This window comes from Sceloporus occidentalis, unplaced genomic scaffold (assembly GCF_023333645.1).
Source record: "Sceloporus occidentalis isolate IW3139 unplaced genomic scaffold, rSceOcc1.0.p SCAF_2, whole genome shotgun sequence".
Classification (NCBI taxonomy): domain Eukaryota; kingdom Metazoa; phylum Chordata; class Lepidosauria; order Squamata; family Phrynosomatidae; genus Sceloporus; species Sceloporus occidentalis.
Genome location: NW_028316982.1, coordinates 182,056,811 through 182,081,281, shown reverse-complemented (window position 1 = coordinate 182,081,281; position 24,471 = coordinate 182,056,811). Strand labels below are relative to the sequence as shown.

Below are 24,471 nucleotides of genomic sequence, written 5' to 3'. Positions count from 1 at the left end.
ACCTGGGGGAGGGGATAGATACAATTCTTACAGCTGGCCCAAGGGTTTTGCCCCTATTTTAAGTCCTCTGATGGAGCAGGTTGGATCCCTGGATTTGCCTTCCAGTATTTGGTCACTCAGGAAGCAACCAAGATTATAAGTTATCCTAAGGGCTCAGGTGTTTCACCCAGGAGAAGCTGAGGATAAGGTCTAGGATAGACTACATTTCCCAGCTGCTAGGTCTCTCCCCATGTACCATCTTGAGGGGGGGGGGTTATAAATAGGTGACCATTTAAATAAGGTGGCCCATTTTTCAACCCAGCCTATATTGAATGGACTTATTATTTCATGGATTGATCAGCAAAAAATTCTGCAAAAATGAATAAAGTAGTAATTGTAATGTTTTTTCTCTTCACAAAATAGGAGGTTTCACACTGAGCATAGAAAACATTGATAGCATCCAGTTGATTAGTCCCAATTGCAGTAGACCCATTCAGTCAAATGCAGAATTGATTGAATGTCAGCATTCATGAGCTGATTCAATAGATCTACTTTAAGCAGGATTTACAACAGAATTTTGGCCCATATTTTTAAGTGTAGCTTCCAGAATCTCTCCCAAAATTTTATAGTTCAAAAAAGTAACTTTTTCATCTCATTTTTCTCTTTTCAAACCTAATGAAAATCTGATGAAGCATTCTAATTTGGCCCAAACTGCTCAACATGTAAATAAGATTTTAAGCTGCTAAGCTAAAACCATTTAACGGGGTCTTTAAACAAAAGTAAGACTTACTTCTGAATAAACAGGCATGGGACACTGCTTTTAAAATAGTAGAAGAGGCATGCTGAATGAATGATTAATGGCTAGAAATATGGCCTGCAAGGCAAAGCACTCAAGAAAAGACCCAAGACCTCAGTTTCAATTCATATATGGGTTCATTGGCTTGTCTTGGCTCAGGATGAGTGGCTTTTCTGCTTCATTATTGTTCCATGGGTTGACTCTGTCTTGCTTTCCACTCCACAGCCTCCTCATTTAACTTGAGGTAATGAAATCAGTGAAAGATTTCCAGAAATGTAAATAGAAATGTTAAATACACCATAGGATATCAACATCATTATGGTTAACTGTACATTGGGAGGGGTGGAGGCTTTTTAGCATGAAAAAAAAAACCCAGCTTAATTATTCATTGTGCTAAAATAAATCATCCTAGGATTTGTGTGTCTGTGTGATTTTTAATTAAAGGCCACCAATGTAGGACTTATAACAAATGTGATGATAATATAACCATTGCTACTCTTCAGGAGAATTGTAAGATGTTGCATGTATACAGTAAGGAGGGGCAAAGAATAAATATCCAGGATCTCACTGTGAAATTAAGGTGAGGCTCCACTCACACTTACCTGAGAATGTGTCCCATTGAATTAAGTGGAAATTACTGGTGAATAGACATGTATGAAACTATGCAGCCAGAGCCTTTTTTATATATATTGAGATAGATAAGGTTTACAATTCCAGCTAGCTAACACCTTAAGATATGAAAATCTTAACATATGAAAATCAAACCCATTCAAAGTTGTAAATTTTATTCATCTGAACGTGTGAGTAATAGAAGGATGAAATTTGTTGGTGAATGTCACTGCTCCTTAGGGTAGCTAAGCTGGATACAGGATGGGGTTCCTGTAGCTTTAATCCTGAACAGATCATAGAACAGGATGGGATATTTTAAACCTCTATGAAATGGGATGAAAGTACCTGCCCTCCCTCACCTTCCAAATCAAAAATTTCTAATGCGTAACCTATGGTTATGCATTTTAACTGATTTGTATTCATGATCTCTAACTATTAGATAGTGTAGGAATTGTGAAAGCCTTCTAATCTTGATGTGTCAGGTAGCAGCCACCTCCTCTCAATTAGACTGATTTTTCTACCCCTCTCCCACCATCGATCTTTGGCGCAAGAAGGAATTACAACAGAGTGGTCCTATTTTTGATTGTTGCACCAGCAAGCATGAGGATAGAAATATTAGTCTGCTTTACCCAATTGACATGAGGACAGTGGCTGCTGTCTAATAAATCATGGGTGAGTTATTGGGCCAGGAGATGCTTTTTTGCTATACAACTAATGTAGCTGCACAGATAGGTTCCTGATCTAGAATCTGATATTTTTAACTTTTCTATAGTAACAAAATTTAGTGAAGTTAAAGGATTCAAGTTACAAGATCCCCATCCTATATCTTCCTTTGAACAAGCTTACATTTCAGATCATTTTTGCTCACAACAAGTAGAATGTATATGAACATGACACTGACAGTCTTTGATTTGAAAAATGTCTGAGTTGGTGTTGGTTAGACAAACCATTGAACTGGATAATAGGGAGAATTTATTGTTGATGAAATCTAAGTTAATAGCCTTGCACTGAGCTGGTTGCTAAATTTAGTTCTGCTCAATAAGCCTATTTAGGAACAGCTTCCCCAAGTTCACCGGGGAGTTGAACAGAGAGAATGTTTCCAACAGCTCAGTGACCTGGGATTTGATCTCAGGAAGTACTGCCAAACATGATTCCTTACCTGGAGACTTAGAGAGTACCTGCCAATCACACTGGACAGGTTGGGACTGAGTGGATCAGTGGCCTGTCTCAACAATAAGGCAGCTTCATTCATTCAGTTCAGTTCAGAAAATATGCTTTGGGGGTTTCTGGAATTTTAAAAATTGCTACTTCAGAATGCAATTAACTTTGGAGACTAACTGAAGTACCAATGGTGGAAAAAATGCTTCTGTAGGAAAGGCTCTTGGCAGCAAGCCATCTTAAAAACAGGCAATCATGTTATTATTTAAAACTTTGTGGGAAGCAGTTGTGCTAGTCTCTTGTAGCAAACCCAACAAATAGTTTTGTGGCACTTTAATGATGAACATGTATTATTTGACATAAGCTTTTGTGGGATGGAGCCCATTTCATCTGATATGATGTGATGAAGTTGGCCATGGTCCACAAAAGCTTATGACAAATAAACCTTGGGAATCTAGCATACTGTTAGACATTTACCATGTCATAAACTAGGCCTACAACCTTGTAACTGTTTGGTGTTTACATTTACAATAGTGGTGCCATTGCTATGACTGCAAATTCCTGTTCCCCAAACTCACAATGAAATCCAGGCAGCCATACCGAGGGACAGAACTCTGCTGTGCTGGACAGCAAGGTGGAAAAACCCAGACCCCTTCTACTAGCAAGCTACAGTGTGAAGAGATGTGACTGAACCCCACTGATTCTGTTCACTGTACCATGGTCTGATTTTGTTCATTGTACCATCGCTTGCTGCCAGAAGGGAGCTGGTTGTTTGAACCTTCAGCACCCTCACTTGGCACCATTACAGAACTCCTTTGCTTAGTACAGGTATCTGGCTTTTATGGTGCGCTTTGGGGGTCAGATTAGGAGAAAGAGCACAGCTGGAATCAAGTCTACATGTATCATGCAGCCATGTGTCTTTTAGATGCCACAAGATTTTTATTTGACATCTAGATTCTGTAAAGCATCCTAATTGTAATATGATCTGTATAAAGGATATAATTCCAAGAACGTTAAGTGCTTGGCTCTACTGAACTTGAGCAAACTTCAGGTCACAGTGTTTTCTGGTAGCTTCTATGTCTATGTCACATCTGTGTGTCTATGTCACACTCTGGTTTTTAATAGGTCCCAGGTCCTGGACTTATTCTGGAGATAGGTTTTTGTACCTTGGATAGCTCTTTTAAAATTCAGAATAATACCTAGAGCAGATTCACCACCATTCTGGCATGGAAATCACCAGGTGAATTAATATCCTTAAGAGTTGAACTACACATTACCCTTTAAAGGAGGAGGAGGAGGAGATGATGATGATCATCATCATCCTCAAGAGACTATCCTAATCTGTAGCCTCCCAAGCCTAGCATTTACAAAAGACAGGGAGAAACAACAACAATAGCTACTTACTGCCATAGGCTTCCTTATATACATTTGTTCATAACATGCCTGTCTCTGAGGTTATTAGTTTCAAGAGGGTAATAACCTGTTTCTGGATTATACACTAGATTTCTCATTATGTAGTTGTATCACCATTTATATTTGGCAGTTGACATGGCAACAGTTCTCAAACAGGGTGATGGGAGATAGTATTGAATTCTTCATTATATCTTTCTATTCTGTTTATTTCCAGCCCAAAACATACGTTCTAAAGTGGATTCCAGTGATTAAAAAACAGCTTCACAAAACCCAGAGTTTAGAATTAAAACAACAAACCACTGAAACCAGCAAAAAGCAATAGCATAAAAAAGTTAACAGCACAATCTATACATGTCTAATCAAATTCTATTGGTTTCAAAGGGCCTTACTGCTAAATAGGGAGGCATAGGATTGCAAATAACAGCTCCACTTAAAACAAAGTGAAAGCATGTTAAAATGACAAAACAAACAAGTGTAGGGTAAAGTCATCATAAAATAGCAATTTTCTCCCTTTCCAAAAAACAAAACCAGAGCAAGGATCAGAAAGTAGATGGTAAAACATGGAATAGTTGAGCGGAAATTAAGTTTTCTGCTGATACATTTTGCCGTGCCATAGAATTTCAGGCAGGGATAGGAACAGTCAAACAAAAATCTTTCTTCTAAACCAGTGATTACCAAACTTTGGTCATCAAGGTATTTTGCACTTCAACCTCAGAATGCCCAGCCACCTTGGCCAATAGTCAGAAATTCTGGGAGCTGAAATCCCAAACATCTACAGAGCCAAATTTGGGAATTGCTGTTCTAAACAACAGTTGAAGGTAGAGAGACATTGGTTTTTATGGCACCTGGTTATTCTATTCCACAAAAGCCTAATTGCAATAAGCCCTGTTTAGTGTTCCCATCTGTGTATTGCCCTCCATGGGAAGTTTTCACAAGGGCATTTGGCCTTGCCACAATAGCTGAATTTAGATGGCAGAATTGCTTAATTCTCCTGGAATAACCTAAAAGACAAAGCGTGACACCAGTGTAATTTAAAGGTGATAAATTGATCTATTTAACAGTAAGTAAACATGCATATGTAATTATATAGATACATATGCTCAAACTGGGTGTAAACATTGTCTGTTTCAATATGTATAATTAAATATATATCCATCATTCTGATATATTTGGAAACATTCTCTCTTGGCTGTAGCAGTATGCTATTTGAATAGCTGTTAATCTAATTTTGGCCCTCTGCCTTAATATATATTTTTAAAGGCACAAATTTTCAAACACATGTTGGCCTCTTGTTCACTGTTAGAGTGGAGAGAAACAAATTGAGGGAAATATGTTTAAATGAGAAATAGAACCTTACAAAATTACATCCAACTACATTAAAGGGTGCATTATGGTCAAATTTCTGAAATGTCATTGTTTTCATGACAAGGAGATACAGTACCTTGTAACAGAAAAGAGGGTATTTCAAATAAAAATGGCAGGAGAAAAGAGAAATTACCCCCTTTGTTCTAGAACATGGATTTCATATAAAGGGATAAGAAGTATATTTTTAAAAAACCAAAATAAAATCAACACACAAATGAGTAATCTTCCATTTCCCCCACATTTTCCATGAATACATTATCACAAACATCTAGTCACATTCAAATTATTGCAAAACATTGATGTGAACCTACAGTCTTGCCCAATAAAACTCAAGAATAACAGTATTAAATTCTGACTGGAGACTTTTATATGTCAAGAGTCTCTCAGTCTTTTGCCACCAACCATCATAAGATGGTTGAAAAGCCACTCAGAAGAACAGTGATGCCCAGTATAACTCATGTGGCCGAGAGAATTGTTTGTCTAGTTGTAGAAAACTCAGAACTCCCATTTAATTTGTCGGTGTATCACAAACAGAATTCACATTCCTTTGTTTAGATCAGGGCTAGGCAGATGTTAGACTGCAACACCTATCAGTCCTAGCCAGCACAGTCAACAGTGAGGGATTATGGGAATTTCAGTCTGGCAACATATAGAAAGCTATAAGTTGCCTATTCCTTCTAATTATGGACTTGAAGCTCACTGAATAATTATCATGCCAAAGTTTGTTCTCAAATCTTTGTCATTATCTCTTTCTGTTAATATTCAGAAAATGGTATATACAGTATATCAGCCATATATGAGCCATGGTCATTTTGCTACAGACATACCACCCACAATGTGTGTAGTGTCCCTAGACCACTGCAAAACTGAATTTTCACACTTTATGTTCATTCTGTCAACCAGTATTTTGTGAGGACACAATAACTTCTCAATGCCCCATGAAATTTAAGATATCATACGACCACAAGAATGCAGTACTGTTCATCACATCATTAAGTCTTGTTCAGAAAGCAAAGCAGATGAGCGAGGGTTGATGTCTGCCTTTTTGAACATTTTATAAACACATGTCACAATTACTATTTAAAGAGGTGACAGCTTTAAGAAAATCAGTATCAGACATCTGAATAGCACTGAGTTGATCAGAGCTCCTTTGATGCTGTCTGCAGGTATCATGATTAAAGCAAATATGGCAGCCAACAGACTTTGTTTGAATCTACTTCAACATCTAGCCTTTCGGTTAGCAGAAATGCAATAATGAACACGGACGGACAGTCACATATTTTATAGACAGTCAAATGCAATGAGGGGATCTAATCAAAGCAATGGAGGATTCTGATTAATGCAATCAGCATTAGATCGTGCAAATATTGTCATTGAATGCCATCTTGTAAAGTCAGTGACATGCAGGATTTCCATTCCTTAATATTTTGTCATTCTCTCTTTGCATTAAGATAATCCTACAGCTACTTTCACAGAGTCTTCTCGGGATCTTACCACTCTAAGAAGGATATCTGTCATTATCTTTAAGGGTACCAACACTGTATTAAGTATATTCCTGAATGAGTCTTCATCAAGCTTTTGGTCGTGATGAGGCAAATATTTCAAACCACAGATGGTTTAGATGTTGCTATACATTAGCTTTTAACATACTGCAAATGCATGTTACGACTACAGTGTTAATGTCCATGATTCATGTTCAGGAATCTTAATAGTTGTGACAAGACCCACCACATCAGCAGATCCTCAGAACTGTTGGAGGTGGTAGGTGGCCAGACTGAGAGCTTTAAATTGTCCGTTCCAGATTCAGAGCCATTATCTTCATAGATATTGGAAAGTTCCTCTTTAGTTTCCTACAATTTTGCATTTGTTGTAGAGATTGGTCTGGCAAGTCCCCCCTCCCAGAAAGATAGGGAGTATAAGGCCTTGCTTAAGTTCTAGACTTTGTCAGGTCATTAGCTGCTTTCCTCTGGGATTTTTCTATATTCTGCAGAATTTGAGTTTTAAAATGTTTCTTTAGGCCTGGTTTGTTCTCCAGAATTCACTACCTGTTCTATGTGTATTAAGGCCTTGTTCCCACTATAATATAAATCGATTTGCTGATTGATTTATATGTGTGTTGTTCACACTAGGAACCATTTCAGACTCGACTGTGATCAATCAGATTAAACATTAAAGCGAGACAATTGCAGGAGAAAAAAAACCTCACAAAAATCCTACTTTTTTGGGAAGATTGCTCTGACAAGTCTAGCAGGCACAAAACAAGTCTCAAAGCATGGTCCACCTATTTAGCCCAGAATCTTGACTGGTGCCCATATCTTCAGAGAACAGTAGAAATGGGATGGTACACCCAATACTATGCAAGCTCATGCATGCTAACTGGGTGACTGTCCCAGTGTAGGTGCTGGCCACTGATGCTACTACAACAACCAGTAAGTAATCAAATGGGCACTTACATAGCACTGGTTGGGCCCCCTCTGTCTCTATTATTGCCTCCATTGCTAAAGGCTAAGAACAGAAAAGTCAATTTCCTTCTATTGCCTTGTTAGGTCCACCTAATTGGCCCCCAGTGAAACACCTAATTGGCCACTAGTGATTATAGGTTTTCAAAGGCACACTAGTAGCTACTAGAGAATGTGCAGATAATCATGGATAAATCTGTGGCATCCACTTGCAATAACAGCCTTTGATCTATGCTTACTTGATTCTGCTCTATTTCTTTATCTTTTCCATCTGGGACCACTGTGTTTTAAAGGTTGCATAAGACAGGAACCTGCCCTGTTAACAATTCTATTGATCTTTCATAAAAGTTGATAACTAAGCATAATTTAAGCTGGCACGTAAATTGGAAAAGCTGCACATCTCTTTTCCTATTGTTCTTTACCTTTTCCCTTATGGCAGGATAGAGATTCATCCATTTAAAGAATATCCCTGTGCATATTACTATATGTTATCATACCACATCATACTATGATCTGCTGCCAGAATCTTGTATCATCTTTTACTCAATGCAAGTTAATGTAAGTGTGCCATTGACTAAGGAGCAGAGATGCTAAAAAAATGGGATACTAAATTGCGAAAATGCATAATAGGACAGCAAGAGTGCCTGATATGCATTGGGAACCATAGCTCATTGGTCTCAATTCAGTTCAATCCTATTGCACATCACTCCCTTTGCCAGCTCTATGATGTAGTTAGATAAGAACAGCCCTGTACTGAATATAGACTATAACCCCACGGCTGAGCATTTCATCACTCCTAGTCAACCTTTTATATCACTTTGATATTAAAAGGGAGGTTTGGTCACTTAGCCACCGGGGTGCCCCATCACAAGAACAATAGCCTGCCCAAAAATGGAGATTCAGCAGACTGAGCACATAGACAGGATAGGTCTTTTTGAATCTGGAATCTGCATACTCCTTCACACAAAAGTGTGATGGAGGTCAATGCACCTGGTACTTGCCAAAAGTTTGGGAATCAAAGGGCACTTTCCTCTGGAGATTACACCCTTCTGTATCACATATCTAGATCGACTACCCTGCTATTTTCCCCCTACTATGGCCATTCTTCCTCCTGGAAAAATCCTTTGTGAAGAATAGGAGCAGAATGTTATCAGCAGTAATTTAAAAAGCATGGCTTCAACCTTGGCTAAATTTTGCCTTGAGTTTTAGACTTTGAGACAACTTCAAGACACTTCTCTACCAATGAAATAAACTTGATTCCCATATTATGTATATTCAAGTCATACAGGTGACTAACCTATGCAATGTTTGTCATCAGTGGCCCCAGAAGTGGGATTGAGTGTCACACCTGCCCAGGTACAGGATGGCCCTTCTGTTTCAGTACAGCATAGGGTCAATACTTTCAATTGTTTCTCCCATGTTGCACAGCTGCTTTCCCCCCACCTCACCAGTTAAGAGGTAAATTCATACTACAATGAATGAGGTCGTGCAATATATGTCCCATAATGAACATTAGCACAGAGTTGTTCTATACTCTGAATTTGACTTATGGCATATTTGACAAAAAGATTGGCCATCAATCCTTAACAAAAAAACAACAACATTGTTTATGTCACTCTTCACTTAGAGTTAAATCTATGGGAACAACCCTGTCAAAGTCTGAGGAAGCTGCCCCATGCAGATGATTTTAGACATCATGAAGCTGCAGCAAAATGGAAGACTCAGTTTTATTATTATTGTATTTTAAATATCAGGGACAGATCCTTTTCAGATTTTCGACTTCAAGCTGCTCCTAACTACATATACAGCTTGACTTTGCATGGGGATGGGGGGAGGGGGACATTTGTTCCTCTACTTCAGATCATGAAATGTTGGCCTGGCTCTACTGAATATTATATATTTGCCTTAAAGTTGACAGTTGTCATGTCAGTGTATATCTAGAATATTTTAAATCCAAAGCATGTCACCTTCCTTCACAAGATGGCTTCAACGGTCATTTCCCACTCACCATTGTAGTTTCTGCTATTGAACCAAAGCTGTTGATAAATATGTTGCAGGTAACATTTACAGGAGGACCTGCAAGTTGAACAATAAATAGAAAAAAATTGACAGGTTGTGTTTATGACATATATAGGACTGTTGTTTCTGCGCCGGTGGCATTGCCACACTTACCATTGTGGTTTCTGTGACTGATCCAAAACTGTTGATAAAAATATTGCAAGTAACGTTTACTGGAGGACCTGTGGATGCAATAAAAATGTTGCAATATATATCAGAGCAAAAGTTCTTCTCCACCATTAACTTTTTTAAAAAACAAAAACAACACCTGGAACAGATGCAGCTGAAACAAAGCAAAAAGTGAGGCAGAACAACAGACAAGACTTACAGTGATCAAATAATATTGATAGATTCCAGGTTAAATGATGTGCAATGCACCAATTTAGCGGTTTGCAAAACATGCTAAAATCTGATCCACCTGAGCTTCTGTAGTAGAAATATACTCTATTGCACTCTAAGGGATGACTAGTTCAACAGGACATTTTACCAAGTGAATGTGCATAGAAGACATAGCCATGTTAGTCTGGAATATCAGTATGCAAAGGGATCTTGTAGCAACCTTGAAACTAACTGAGTGAAAGAAGTTGTAACACAAGTTTTTTGTGGGTTTTTCAGGCTATGTGGCCATGTTCCAGAAAAGTTTCTTCCTGACATTTCGCCAGCATCTATGGCTGGCATATTCAGAGAATGCTTTGCTTGGAAAAAGTTGGGTGTATTTTTCTGGCAGAAAAATCAGCAGTAGCAGAACATGCCACAAACCATCCTGGGCATAAAATACTGTTTGAAAACACTGAAATTCTGGACCATGCCAACCACTACCATGTCAGGATGCACAGGGAAGCCATTGAAATCCACAAACATCTGGATAATTTCAACCGGAAAGAAGAAACCCTTAAAGTGAACAAAATTTGGCTACCAATAGCAAAATAAGGGCCCTATACAGACAGCCAAAATAAAGCTGCTTCGAGTCACCTTGGAGGTATGATGTTTCAATGATACATGCGTCCTAAGAGTCCAAAAGCCGCACCAAAGCCACACTCCAGTCCTAAGGACTGGAGTGCAGCTTTGGTGCAGCTTCCAGACTCTTAGGATTCATGCATCATTGAAACATCATACCTCCAAAGTGACTCGAAGCAGCTTTATTTTGGCTGTCTGTATCAGGCCAAGGACTCAGCAAATGCAAATGGAAATGGGAAACCATTCAGAGGGGCTTTCCCAGCAGATAATGATCACCAATTAGCAGACATTAAACCTCTTTTGCTTTAGCCTCCCAGCCTGAGGCTGGCCATTAACACAGAACAATCCACATGCAAATCACGCCTGCGTTCCCAGGCTCATACAATATATATACACCCAACTTTTTCCAGGCAAGCATTCTCTGAAGATGCCAGCCACAGATGCTAGTGAAACGTCAGGAAGAAACTTTTCTGGAACATGGCCACGTAGCCCAAAAAACCCACAAAAAACTATGGATGCCGGCCATGAAAGCCTTCGACTTTACATTGTAACACAAACTTTTGTAGATTTGGTCTATTTCCTCAAATGCATGGAAGTAAGTAGCCCAAGTCGACGAAAGCTTATTCTACAATGTCTTTCACTCGGTTAGCCTCAAAGCTGTGACAAGATTCCTTTGCATAGAAGACCTTCAATATAACATTCTCACTGTGACTCATATCATGTCTGTTAGGGGTTCAGAAAGCACATCTAGAATACATTCTTTGAGTATTTTAAACCAAGTCCTACTGTCTGTTTTGTATCAGCCAACAAAAGGGAGAAAGGGTGGGAGTTTCTAGGGGGAACCTCATAGAGGAAATGGACTAACTTCTGATTTGTGTGTGTGTGAAGTTGGAGCCATCATTTGCTACTGATCATTTGTTTGATTCATATTAATCATCCTTATCAAAGGTAATACAGGCAGCCTGTTATGCAACCACTTCCTGAACCCCTCTGCTGCACATGGTGGGGCATCTAGTACTAACTCATGGTGCTAAGGTGGCCAGGTGCAGTACTTTACAGTAGACAATCCTTTATTTAGGCATCCAAATTAGGTTTAAACATAAAGAATTATGAGAAGAAAGAGTAGGGTCCTTGAAGATGCCCATCTACACTCCGCCCCCCAACAACAGACTGACCTAAAGGGCAGAGAAAGCACATCTGGAGAGAGCCAGGTCACTTAGTCCAAGCCTTTCTCCCTATGGCGTAGTATACTTTAAATCTATTTCAATTGTAACAATTATTTCTGACCTTTTACCTGTATATGCAGATAAGCATCTTGTTTTGTCCTGGGTGTTGCTTAAAGTTAGTGGGTGGATGTGGTAAGTGGTTACCCTACAAAATGCAGATTGCATGGTATCATAGACTCATAGACCTGGAAACGGCCTATGGGCTAGCAATTCCAGTCACCAGCTCAGTACAGGATCTCCAGTGAAAACATCCCCAGCAGGTAGTTGTCCAGTCTCTTTTTGAAGATGTCCTGAGAAGGAGACCCTACCATAGGCAATTGGTTCCATTGCCAAATTACTCTTATTGTCATAAAACTCCTTCTAATGTTCTATAAAAATCTACTGCCCTGTAACTTCAAACCATTAGAACTGGTCCTATCATCTGGGAAGCAGAGAACAGACCTGGCCCCTTCTCTCTGTGACAGCCCTTGAGGTATTTAAAGAGTCCAATCATGCCATCCCTTAGTCTTCTCTGCACCAGGCTGAACATGCCAGCTTGTTCTCCTCATGTGTGTTGATCTCCATACACTTATCATCCTTGTTGCCTTCACTGAACCTGCTGCAACTTGTCTATATCCTTAAAATGAGATACCCAGAACAGAAAATAGTACTCAAGATGAGACCTGATCAGTGCAGAATATAGTGGGACTGTTACTTCCCTCAACTTAAAAACTATGGTTCATGGGCGGCCTGTGGGCAAAGTCATGGCGGAGCATCCTCACGCTCAATGCTGTGACTCCACCCCCTCACAACACAATGCCACGCACCATTCTAGACAGTGTGTGGCATCATGGCGTGACCCTGGCGCTGCATCTAGATGTTGCAGCACCAAAAGGCTGTCACGAAGCCACACCGCCATGGCTGTGGTGCCTTTTAGAGGGTGAAAAAAAGAGCTGCATTTTGCGGCTCCTTTTTATGTCCTCTGGAGGCCGGATCAAGGTTGTGGCATGTGGTGGCCTTGGCTTCAATCTGGCCAGTAAAGGGGTGGCTGCATGCCACCCCTTAGGGGCTGTTTGTACAGCTCCTATGTTTCTATTAATGTAGGATAAAATAGTATTCATCTTCTTTGCTGCAGCATCACACTACTGGCTCATGTTCAGTTTATGATGAACAACAATCCGAGGGTCCTTTTCTTATGTAGTACTGCTGAGCCGTGTAACCTCCTCATCCTATACGTATACGTTTGATTTTTGTGGCCTAAATGTAGAATTTTACAATTTTCTTTATTGAATCTCGTATTAACTTCTGCCCAATTTTCTAGTTTATCTAGGCATGCTGGAATATGTTCTTATCTTTCAATGTGTCAACCCCCCCCCCCCCCCAGTTTTGTGTCATCTGTAAACATGATAAGGATTCCCTCCACCTTGTCATCTAAGTCATTGATAAAAATGTTGAATAGTAATGGCATTGGGGTGTTTACAGTTATATCCGTTTGCTAGCACTTTAACCCTCATGTTTCCATTCTACAAATCCATCCTGGGATATGTAATTTGGTGTGACATATACAATCATCTTCTACAGAGCTCTAGCACTGCAGTTCAGGGGGGGAATGTGGCACAGCTCTGATATCTTGATTATTATTTGTTTGGGGAGCAATTGTAAAAATCTTTGTCCATAAACTGACAAACTGACTATAAGGACATCACACACTGCTTGGGTTTTGAATAGCTATCTGCTGACCTTGTGTTCATCAGAGTCAGCGTTTCAACTGCTGAGCCACTGCATCCTTCAGATAATAATCACCAACTTTTTTATTTTATTTTACTATTAGTATACTTTAGTATTAGTTTATCTCTTTTTAGGAACAGTTCTTGTATTGATTGGTTTCAAAGAAATGTTGAAACTTGAAAACAAAACATTTTTATCCTGGAATCAAGAAATTTTACATCTTATTGACTTGTATGGGGTCTCAAAGGATTTGTTGTGCTCTTTAAACTATCATAGAGCTGTAAAATATATGAAGTCCCACATCTTGAAACATGACTTTCAGTTAGATTGTACCTCTGTTGGCCTATCAAAATGTGCTCCTTGGTACGCCAAACTCCCTTTCCAAACAAGCTACCCACAATAATAATATAACTAACTTCAAACTGATATGCCTTCACAGCCCTACGCTGTCAGTCTATGACCACGGCTGTGGTGCAAGGGCATTATCAAAACACCATGTGGGAAGAAAGAGTTTGCCCATGTGGTTGCAAAACAGTTGAAGACCTATCTCATTACATATTGGAGTGTCCACTTTATAAAGATATAAGAAATGCCCTATACAAAGAATTAGGATTGTTATCAAACAACTATGACTCTGATTCACATTTAATCATTTTGTTACTAGGGGACACCGGAACAAGTATCTCTGAAAAGGTAGCCTGTTTTGCTTTTAAAACATCAATCATAAGAAGGAAGCACTGTAAAGACGATGGCTGGGTTACAGGATAGATGTCTACTATCGCTGAATAGTCCCAGCTCTGTAATTCAACCATATATAGTCTCAGTGTATCTGGTTCTTATGCCTCTCTAGATTTATCTGAGCCCTCATTTTTGTCTTTGCCTTTCTCTACGATATTCTGCTTTTAAAATGATTTTAACTTCATAAGCAATGTATTATTTTATAATGTATTTGATGTGTTTGATGTTTTATTTTATTATTTTTTTATGCTTTTTATGGATTTTTACAATGTATTGATGTTATATTTGTTTTAATGGATTGCTTTCTTTTTGTGCTTTCTACACAAATAAACTTATTTACTTACTTACTTATCTCTTTCAGATTAAGATATGATAAGAAGAAGACTAAAAATGGGCAGGGCAGCTATGGAAGAACTAAAAAAGGTCCTCAAGAGCAAAGACATACAACTAAGCACAAAAGTTAGAATCATACAAGCAGTAGTGTTCCCCATTGCTATGTATGGATGTGAGAGCTGGACAATTAAGAAATGAGATGTGGGGCTTGAGAAGAATGCTGAAGATACCATGGACAGTCAAAAAGACAAACAAATGGGTCATAGAACAGATTAGGTCTGAGAGCTTCCCAGAAGCCAAGATGACAAACGTGAGACTTTGACCATGTCATGAGAAGACATGGCTCATTAGAAAAGACCATAATGCTAGGAAAGGTGGAAGGAAAGAGAGAGGAAGACCACATGCTAGGTGGATGGACTCCATCAGGAAGACTATGACCATGAAACTGCAAGAACTGAGGGCAGTAGTGGAGGACAGGTAGTATTGGAGATGTCTCATCCACAGAGCAGTTGAGATTTACTTGAAGGTAGTTAACCAAAAATAAAAAATAAAAAAAAATACAGACACAATTAACAATTAATTAGCTGTTGTGTGCCTTCAAGTCATTTCTAATTTATGGAGACTCTAAGGTGAACCAATTATGGAGTTTTCTGGGGCTGAGAGTGTGCAGCTCACCCAAGGTCACCCAGTAGGTTTCCATGGCCAAGTAGGGAATTGAATTGTGAATTGTAGTCCAGTGTTCAGAGCACTATACTCTCATCAATCATACATCCTCCCACATTAAACCCTATGCCCCTTGTTAACCACCAACAGTAACCCACTCTTGCTTTAAGCAGTCAACCTACTGCTTGGTTGATATGGGTGAAGCCAATGCCCTTTTTATTGGTGTTATAGCAAAAATAAAGCACAGTGGCATTTTGGAGCATTGAAAGAAATAATTATGAAGAAATGTTGAGTGTGAATGTTGAGTGTGACAAGATCACAAGCTGAAAGGAACTACTAAAAGGTGTACAAATACAAGTACAAATTAAATATATCTGTTTTTCAGCAGTTAGAATTCTCATGATGGTATAATTCCATATGTAAGTATGACTTTATTCACTTCTTAGACATCATCAGAGCATAAAGTCCCTCTTTGTAAGGCATCTTTTTAGAAATTTTCTCCATGTTGCCGGAGAATGAAACGAACAGGACTCAGCAGCACTTAAAAGTTAGACTTGGCTGTAAATTCCTTGCTATTCATTGAAAACAACTTTGAGCACTCGTTAAATGTAACAGCAATAAAATCTCCTAAACCTCAAAAATGTAGTAATTGTAGCAAATGTAAATGTAGCATTATTTATGACTGTTCAATTTGTTGGAAAAAAATCAGATAACTTAAAATTATTATTCTGCTTTATCAAGCTCAAACCATTATTTCAATAGGTTCTAATAGCTATTGCATGTAAAAAGCATAAGATGTGCCCAGTAGGCATGATAATGGCAATAAATTCTAATCTTACTTCTTATTGTGAATGCAATCCACCAATATTGGGTCCTGTATGTTCTTCACTGATTTTAAGTGAGACATATGGAACAGTGACATGAGGAAGTTATCTATATACGTATCAGGCTTTTTGGGACAGTGCTTCTGGTTCCAGGGTTTCAAAATAATGTTCCTCACTTTGAGTCAATGGATGTTCAATGGGAACATCCATGTTATATATAAGAATTACAACATGATGGGGTTTTGGAAAGCTGATGAAAAATCAAGAATAAATCTGAATAAATCTTGAAGACCATAATAAAATCACATTTGATTACTGCAGAGTTACTGAGATAGGAAAAATACTACCACCTTGAGTCAAATTCAACATCAGTGCCAGTCAAAGACCACACCCTGAAATTTCTGCAGCCTGTGTGTGTGTGTGTGTGTTTTGAACATTTCTTTTCATTGAAATTGTTTAACCTTTCCCTCTATAAACATACACTGAAAACAGCACCTGACATATGAAACTGGAAGGGCAGAAGGTGCCATTGGCACCAATGGAAGCTTTCTTGTGAAGGTACATAGCAGCAAGGGGTGCACCATTTTATCAAGATTGTGCCCTGGGCAGGAAGAGCAAAATCCCTCCTTCCTATGCACCATGTTGCCATGAAATTGCTATTCTCCCCTCATACTTTAAGGAAAGAAAGCAAAACTGACATGGGCTAAATGTAGTACAGTGGTACCCCGGGTTACGAAATTAATTCGTTCCGCCGCCGCTTTCGTAACCCGGAAACTTTCGCTAGCCGAAAAGCCCATAGGCGCTAATAGCGAAAGCCGCGATTTCGTGCGAAATCGCGCCAAAAAGCACCAAAAATTTTCTTCGTAACCCGGAATAACCTTCGTAACCCGGAACTCTTTAATTGAATGGATTTTTTTCGTAACCCGGAAATTTCGTAAGGCGGCGCATTCGTATCCCGGGGTACCACTGTATATGAGTTCCTCATGTAGGACTCTGTTATGGTTCCCAAGGCATTGATATTGGGTTGCAACCCCCCCTCCAAAAAAAGCTTTCCATTGCTAGTAGAAAGAGGACAAGGTTGGAGAAGCATCTGGCCATGTTGCCATAGCCACATGTAGGCCAAGGGCATCTTCCATTGAATGGAGCCCTGGTAGCGCAGAGGTTAAATGCCTGTACTGCAGGCACTCACTCACAAACCACAAAATTGTGAGTTCAATACTAGCCAGGGGCTCCAGGTTGACTCAGCCTGGCATCTTTCCATAGGTCAATAATATTAGTACCCAGCTTGTTGAGGGCAATTACCTTACACTTTGCAAACCACTTAGTACATCAGTAAGCGGTATAGAAACGTACTTGCTATTGCTATTCCATTGAGATCTGTTGTGGTCCTCTAGTGGTTTCAGCATTGATGCCATCAGTTTGCATCCGGCTATATGACAAAATAGCCAGAGGCCTTTCTATTCTCCTCTGCTTTTCACCAAAAATGTGTGTGTGTGTGTGTGTGTGTGTGAAAGAGAGAGGTTTTGTTACAGCACAACAGTGAGTTGTGGGCTTTATTTGTTGCAAAGGAAAGAGGAGAATGCCACCGCTGCAATGCCCCAAAGAGGCACAGGTATAAGATGGCCTTATGCCTGCATATGTCACTTACTGAATGCCAGCCATGGCTTCTAAAGATGCATTAACTAGGTTGTGTAGTTTGACGTTTGGCCTGATGAGAAAGGTGGCACATGGTCCAATCAATTGATCCATCCATCATGTGCAGAGCAGAGACAGGAAGGAAAGAATAGTATTACAAAAGTATAGTGCAGAGTTTGGCATACTAGATGGAGTGTTATATTTGGATGTAAAAGATACATTCAGAACTTTGTCATCTCATGATGCTGACATTTGAGAGGCTAAAATGAGATGATGTATTTTAAACCTTCTTTCTGCTTCTATTTTCTTTAAGACCAGAGACAAATCAAAATAAACTAATCTGCCTTCTACAATTTTTTTCTAATCAGCAAAAGTGTACACCAGCCATAAGATCCAGTTCAGAATCCACTTCAGGCTCAATTTTAGCCCAATTTTCCCAAGCATAAACAGAATCACATGACTGGATTCTGGTCCACATCTCAACATGGTTCAGAAATCTAAGTCTTTATGCCTTCCTTTGACTTCCACTGAAATTCAACAAATGTCTGTAAGAACGCTCCCTTTTGTCAGAAACTGGTTAAATTTTTAGGAGCTTTTGTGTCTTATAAGAAGATTACAACAGTTTTGGGTTGGGGAGGGAAACAGGCTATAGGCTTTTCTGTGTGTGATATCGGCCTTAAATTTAGATTGTTTTGTTAAGGGGAATAATCAGTACCTTTAAAAAGAAATACACAGGACAAGTAGATGCTATTTCCAGAAATAGTTGCTTGTTCTGTGGGGTCAAGACTGCCACGTTTCAGATGAAAAGCTACACAATAGTGTGTGCAGAAAGGCAGATGGGTTTATGTTGTATCTAAGATTCTTTACTGTTTTTTTAAAAAACCAGCAGAAGTTCCTCATTGACCCTAATCCACTCATGCCTTCTCACCATCACCCTGCCCCACACTCAAGAGAACAAGACACCTGGATCCCTTACAGTGAGGAAAACAATACAACCTGATCTTCCTGTTTCCAAATTCCCCCAAAGAGACTGTGGATCAAAGGAAAGGATCAAAAGGCAAAAGCAAGTGCTGGGGAGAAAAGCCTAGAATACCATTTCAAGTACCCAGCTGTGTGTTTTACAGGAGCAGCATTTCAAGGTTTCTGCACAGAGATGAGTTTATAAACATCTCTCTCTCTCTCTCTCTCTCTCTCTCTCTCTCTCTCTCTCTCTCTCTCTCTCGCTCTCTTTGGGGAGAGGGTGAGCAAAAGTTACAAAACCAAATACAGTAGAAGTAGAAATAGCCCTAGTCAAGAAATCTACAAAATTGGAAAAGGATGGCCAGAATCCTACTGGGGAGTTGCAAATGTGTGATCTGGAGGAACTCATTCATAAACGTGGTATTCATGATCCCTACATAGCCACTAGTTTAGGGGACACATAAAAACTGTGCAAGTTTCCCAATCCCCACTTATCAAGAAACAGCTGCTGCTGTTGACAGAGGTCAAGTCCCCTGGTCTTTGGGAAGGAACTGGCTCACATTTCCACTTCCCCCCTCATGCAAACCATCTGTGACATGATGGGAAATTGTGACAGGAACAATTCACAGCAAAGATCAATCATGGGAAGGGGTCAGAACATCACTAAGCTGCTTCCCAAGTGATGGGAAATGGACTCCCATTGATCACAGTGGCTGTAGAGATGGAGAGGGGCAGGAATTCACTGTGTAGCTCTGTAACTGCAGCAGTTACTCATCTGTAACTGCCAAATAGGATTCCAGCCAATATGTGCCCCAATATTTTTGGGGTAGAGGTGTCTTCCAATTTGGGAGGGAGTTGATTCAACCCCCCTAATGTCTCAGAGGGCTGAGCACTTTATTCCATTTTACATACCCCATCCCAGATTCCCTTGGGTTGGACCATTCATTGTTTTTTTGTTTGTTTTAAAAAATGGAAATGACTGGGTATTCTTCTATGGTTTTCTAAAAATGGTGCTTTGTGCCATAAACAATTGAAAAGAGGGAGAATGGAGAAACGTCTACCCTGGGGTCCCTTAGAAGCATGACTTTTTCATATTTTATCCCTCTTTCTAGATCCATAACAACCCAGGGGCTGCAGAGAAGGCTTGAAGGGGGGCACATGTGACTAATGGGTGACATAATTCCCACCCTCTGAGGGTAAATAACATGTGGGTAAATGTATCCATTTTTACGACCATAGTGTCTCAGGATCTGGGCTGTTCCAAATTAGAATCAGCTTTGGCAGGGGCCCCATTGGACTTGGTTTACATCAGGGAAGTTCAGCTTTAATATGGAGATTTTCAGAAACTATCCAAATCAGCATAATTTGCTATGTGGTTTTGGATATGGCTGAATCAGAAACGTACACCAATGAATGAAAGGAACATTTTCTGAAAATCAGTATGGGCTGTAGCCTACCCATTTACACATAAGAAACTCTGCAGAGCATCTCAGTACAACTACCCACTTTGATCTAACAGTATGGTAACATGAAGGACAAACAGAAGTGTTTCACCTCAGATCTCTGCCATCAAAGCCACTCTGAGGCTTGTACCCAATGAGGTCAAAAAATACTGCGCATTTCAGCAACACTGACTTCGAAGTGTTGGGTACTGCTTTGGTAGTACAGTTCCTTGTTGAATTTAATAGGGGCCAGAAAGGTGAAGTCAGAATAGCACTGAAGTTCTAATGAAAGCACATTTCTAAGCAAGGCAAAAACCAACATGCCTCAGAATGGCACTGGTTGTTTTTTTTCTCTCTTCTGGCTGTACCTCAGTTACTATCATCAGGGAACAGGGAGACAAGAGTTTATGAGCTTTAGAAAACATGGTGTTAGTCTGCATGAAAAATGCATGTATCACGAGAAGGAGAGAAAGAAAATCTGAGGGTCACATTCATGTGCTATTCCCACAATGATAGAACCCTCACTAATGTGCTATAGCAAAAAGCACCTGATTTCCCCACTTGGCTGCCTTCTTTTCATTCTAGCATGTCAGGGAAAGAGAGAGAGAGAGAGAGAGAAAGAGATAGAGATAAATAGATAGAGATAAGTAGATAGATTATATATATATATATATATATAGAGAGAGAGAGAGAGAGAGAGAAATATATATATATATATATATATATAGAGAGAGAGAGAGAGAGAGAGAGAGAGATAGGTGATAGATAGAGAGAGAGAAATAGAAAGAGGGAGGGAGATAGACAGAGAGAGAGAGGGAGATAGATAGATGAGAGAGAGAAATATATAGAGATAGATAGATAGATAGATGATAGATAGATGATAGATATAGAGATAGATAGATGATGATGATAGATAGATAGATAGATAGATAGATAGATAGATAGATAGATAGATGAGAGAGAGAGAAATAGAGAGAGAGAGGGAGAGAGAGAGAGAGAGAAATAGATAGAGATAGATAGATAGAGATAAGTAAGATAGATAGATGAGATATATATATATATATAGAGAGAAATAGATAGATAGATAGATAGATAGATAGATAGATAGATAGATAGATAGATAGATAGGAGAGAGAAATAGATAGAGAGAAATAGAGAGAGAGAGGGAGGGAGGAAGGGAGATAGAGAGAGAGAGAGAGGGAGGGAGGGAGGGAGAGAGAGGGAGATAGAGAGAGAGAGAGAGAGAGAGAGAGAGATGATGGAGGGAGGGAGGGAGGGAGGGAGGGAGGGAGGGAGAGAGAGAGAGAGATAAGCAAGCAGGCAAGCAAGCAAGCAAGTCAAGATTAGAGAATGAGTTGGGGTAAATGCAGTGATGTTTTTTAAATTTTTATTTGATGTGCATTGGAAGAGAGGTGGTCTTATACGGCAAGTATATCCCAAACTCTATATTTTAACTGGAAAAGTTGGGGGTCGTCTTATACGCCCAGTCGTCTTATACACCGGAAAATACGGTAATTTAACCATTTTCTTCCCACTACAAGAAAGTCTTCAAAAACCGAGCTATTTTTGAAGCCTGTTTGCAATTCAGAACTTATTATGCACATATTCACACATGGTTGTTTTGCACAGAAAACGGCATTATTTTCTGCACAGAAAATGCTATTTCCAGCACAGAATATCCTGGGTTTTGCACAGAAAATGCTGTTTTCTGTGCACAACAATCACAAGTGAATTTTGCATGGAATATATCTTGAACCGCAAAGACTCTCATCAGTCCAGGGTTCTCAACACTAAAGGAACATGTTCCTCAACCATTTTGTGAATATTTTTTCAAATATTATTTCCATCCCTAAGAGGCACTTAAGATATCAAACATCTCTTTTGTTTTTCAGTAACAACAAGGATCATGGAATGTGGATAGATTTGTATAAGGGTATGGCAGGGGGAATCCTCTGATCTGTAGACCTCATCTGGCCCATAGAGGGTCCAGGTAATTCCCCTCTCCTCCTTTCCCTCTCTTAACTATCACTTTCAGCACTTCTGAGAAAGAGGAAAGAGGAAATAAGCCAGTCACTTTTGGCCAGCATTTGCAAGCACTGGCTAAGGGTGTTGTTGTCCTCCTTTCTCCTTTTACCCACACAAGAAATAGGAAATAAAAATAAACTCTGGCTACCAACTGAAATGCCAGGTGGAAAAATACCAAATAGATTTTGGCTCAGGTACAATGACACCAAACCTCCACTTTCCCACTTAAAATCATACTGTGAAGGGCAGGGGTAGGCAACCTTTTTGAGCTGGGGGCCGGGTTGCTGTCCCTCAGACAACTGGGGGGCTGGAGGCAAAAAATAAATAATTAAATAATTTTCAAATAAATAAATAAACCAGGACAAATGTAGGACAAAATTTTCAATTGGAGGACACGTTTTAAAAAAAAAAATGGAGAACACATGAAAAAATTTGTTGATTCTTTTAAAAATGTTAATATAAATGCATGTTTCTGAGGCTTCTATAGACAGTTGCCCCCCCTTGCCTGAGAGGCCAAAGGCCCTGGCAGCAATCGGCAGCAGGACCGGGCTGGGGCCGGTCCCAAGGCCTCGCTGGGCCGGATTCGGCCCGCGGGCCGTAGGTGAAGGGTCTTGACATTAGCTGGGTAATACTACTGGATTACATCACCTTTTGCCTCCAGAATGAGACCGAATAAAAATGTTTAATATGTTTCTAGTCTAGTATGATGAGCCCCATTAGACTTTCCCCCTTCCTTTGCCAGCCACCTCCATCTGAATGCCTTGCAGTATGTACTTCTTTCTCTTCCCTGCACCGACTGTTCATCAGAATCATCAGCTCTGAGAACTGACAGTGAAGGCACACAATGGGTGGGAGCAGTTTGCAGAGACAATTGCTTCATGCTCTCCTATGAACTCATCTACTTGTTTTATATTAAAGTGGAAAGGTTTCTTTGCCATGCACATCAAGTGTGTAATCAGTGCTGAGGCTCCAGAGGATCTTTAATATACCCAAATAAGAGAAGAAATTGCCTGCCAGCTAGGAAATCTGTTCTCCATTACCAGGTCTAACAGGTTCTGTCTGGGCAGCTTCATCTTCCATATTCATGTGAACAAAGCCATCATACCAGCTGCAGAGTAGAAAAGCAAAGTTTCATATATTGGAGATGGATGAATGGAAGAAACAGACTGGCAGGCTGTGAATTCTTCCAAACCAGAATTTGAGAAAAGGATTTTGTTTTGTGGGTTGTTTTTTTTTTGGGGGGGGGGGGGTTTCACATCAACTCCCAGAATATCCCAGTCAGCATGGCTGGGAGCTATGCTGGCAGGAGGTGGGGATTCTGGGAGTTGTATAATAATAATAATAATACTTTTTCAATAGTTATCGTTTTCAACTCAAAACACACTGAAGATTGCTGGAAGTTGGGGAACACTTAAAGTAAGGATAGAAAGAATATTTGAATACTTGAGTAAGAGGGATTAAAAGGGGGCATTTCAAAGTGTCTGAAAATCTCATTAAGACACTCATTCTCAAGCTCTTTTCTCATTTTCCTGAATTATCAAACAGACGTGATTCCTGCCCCTCCCAGACTCACCTATAACCAAGTTAGGAGGGTGGAGGGCAGCTGAGAGACGACGATCATAGTTGACTATTTCCTGATAACTGTTGCATGACACCAATATCTTTTATCATTGTGTACCAACTCTCAGTAAACAAGTGGCAAGTCCATGATACCCTTGCTCCTTGTTTGGTTTCCTCCTATCTTCCTGATGTCAGGGAAACCTAGAGAGGATCGTGGATGACAATTGCCTCCCTAATTTTCATCTTACAGAGAAAAAGAATGGTTCCCAAATGGAAAGGATATTAGACAAGGGTGCATCTTATTACCCTATTTGTTCAACTTATATGCAGAAAATATCACATGAAAAGCAGGCTTAGATTCAGAGGAAGGAGGAGTAAAGATTGGAAGAAGGAATACAAACAACCTAAGATACAAAGACACCATAATACTAGCAGAAAACAACAAAGACCTGGAGCAATAAAATAATAAAATAAATTTTAAAAGTCAAAGAAGAAAGAGGCAGGTTTAATGTTGAACATTAAGAAAACTATAATAATGACCATGGAGGATATTCAAAAATTCAA

The 24,471-nt window shown here is 39.6% G+C and overlaps 1 protein-coding gene across 5 annotated transcripts in view; it reads right to left on the bottom strand.

The window, feature by feature from the left end:
* Positions 1-24,471, bottom strand: part of GLRA2 (glycine receptor alpha 2) — a 190,327-nt gene that overhangs the window by 133,613 nt on the left and 32,243 nt on the right. For 2 of the 5 annotated variants that reach the window (XM_089511644.1, XM_089511645.1), the window contains exon 3: positions 9,952-10,019. In XM_089511644.1, coding sequence (XP_089367770.1) covers positions 9,952-10,019 — 68 coding nt within the window. Of the gene's footprint in view, positions 1-9,787; positions 9,856-9,951; positions 10,020-24,471 lie in introns of all 5 variants that reach the window. The other 3 variants (XM_089511643.1, XM_089511647.1, XM_089511648.1) reach the window with 2 other exon arrangements.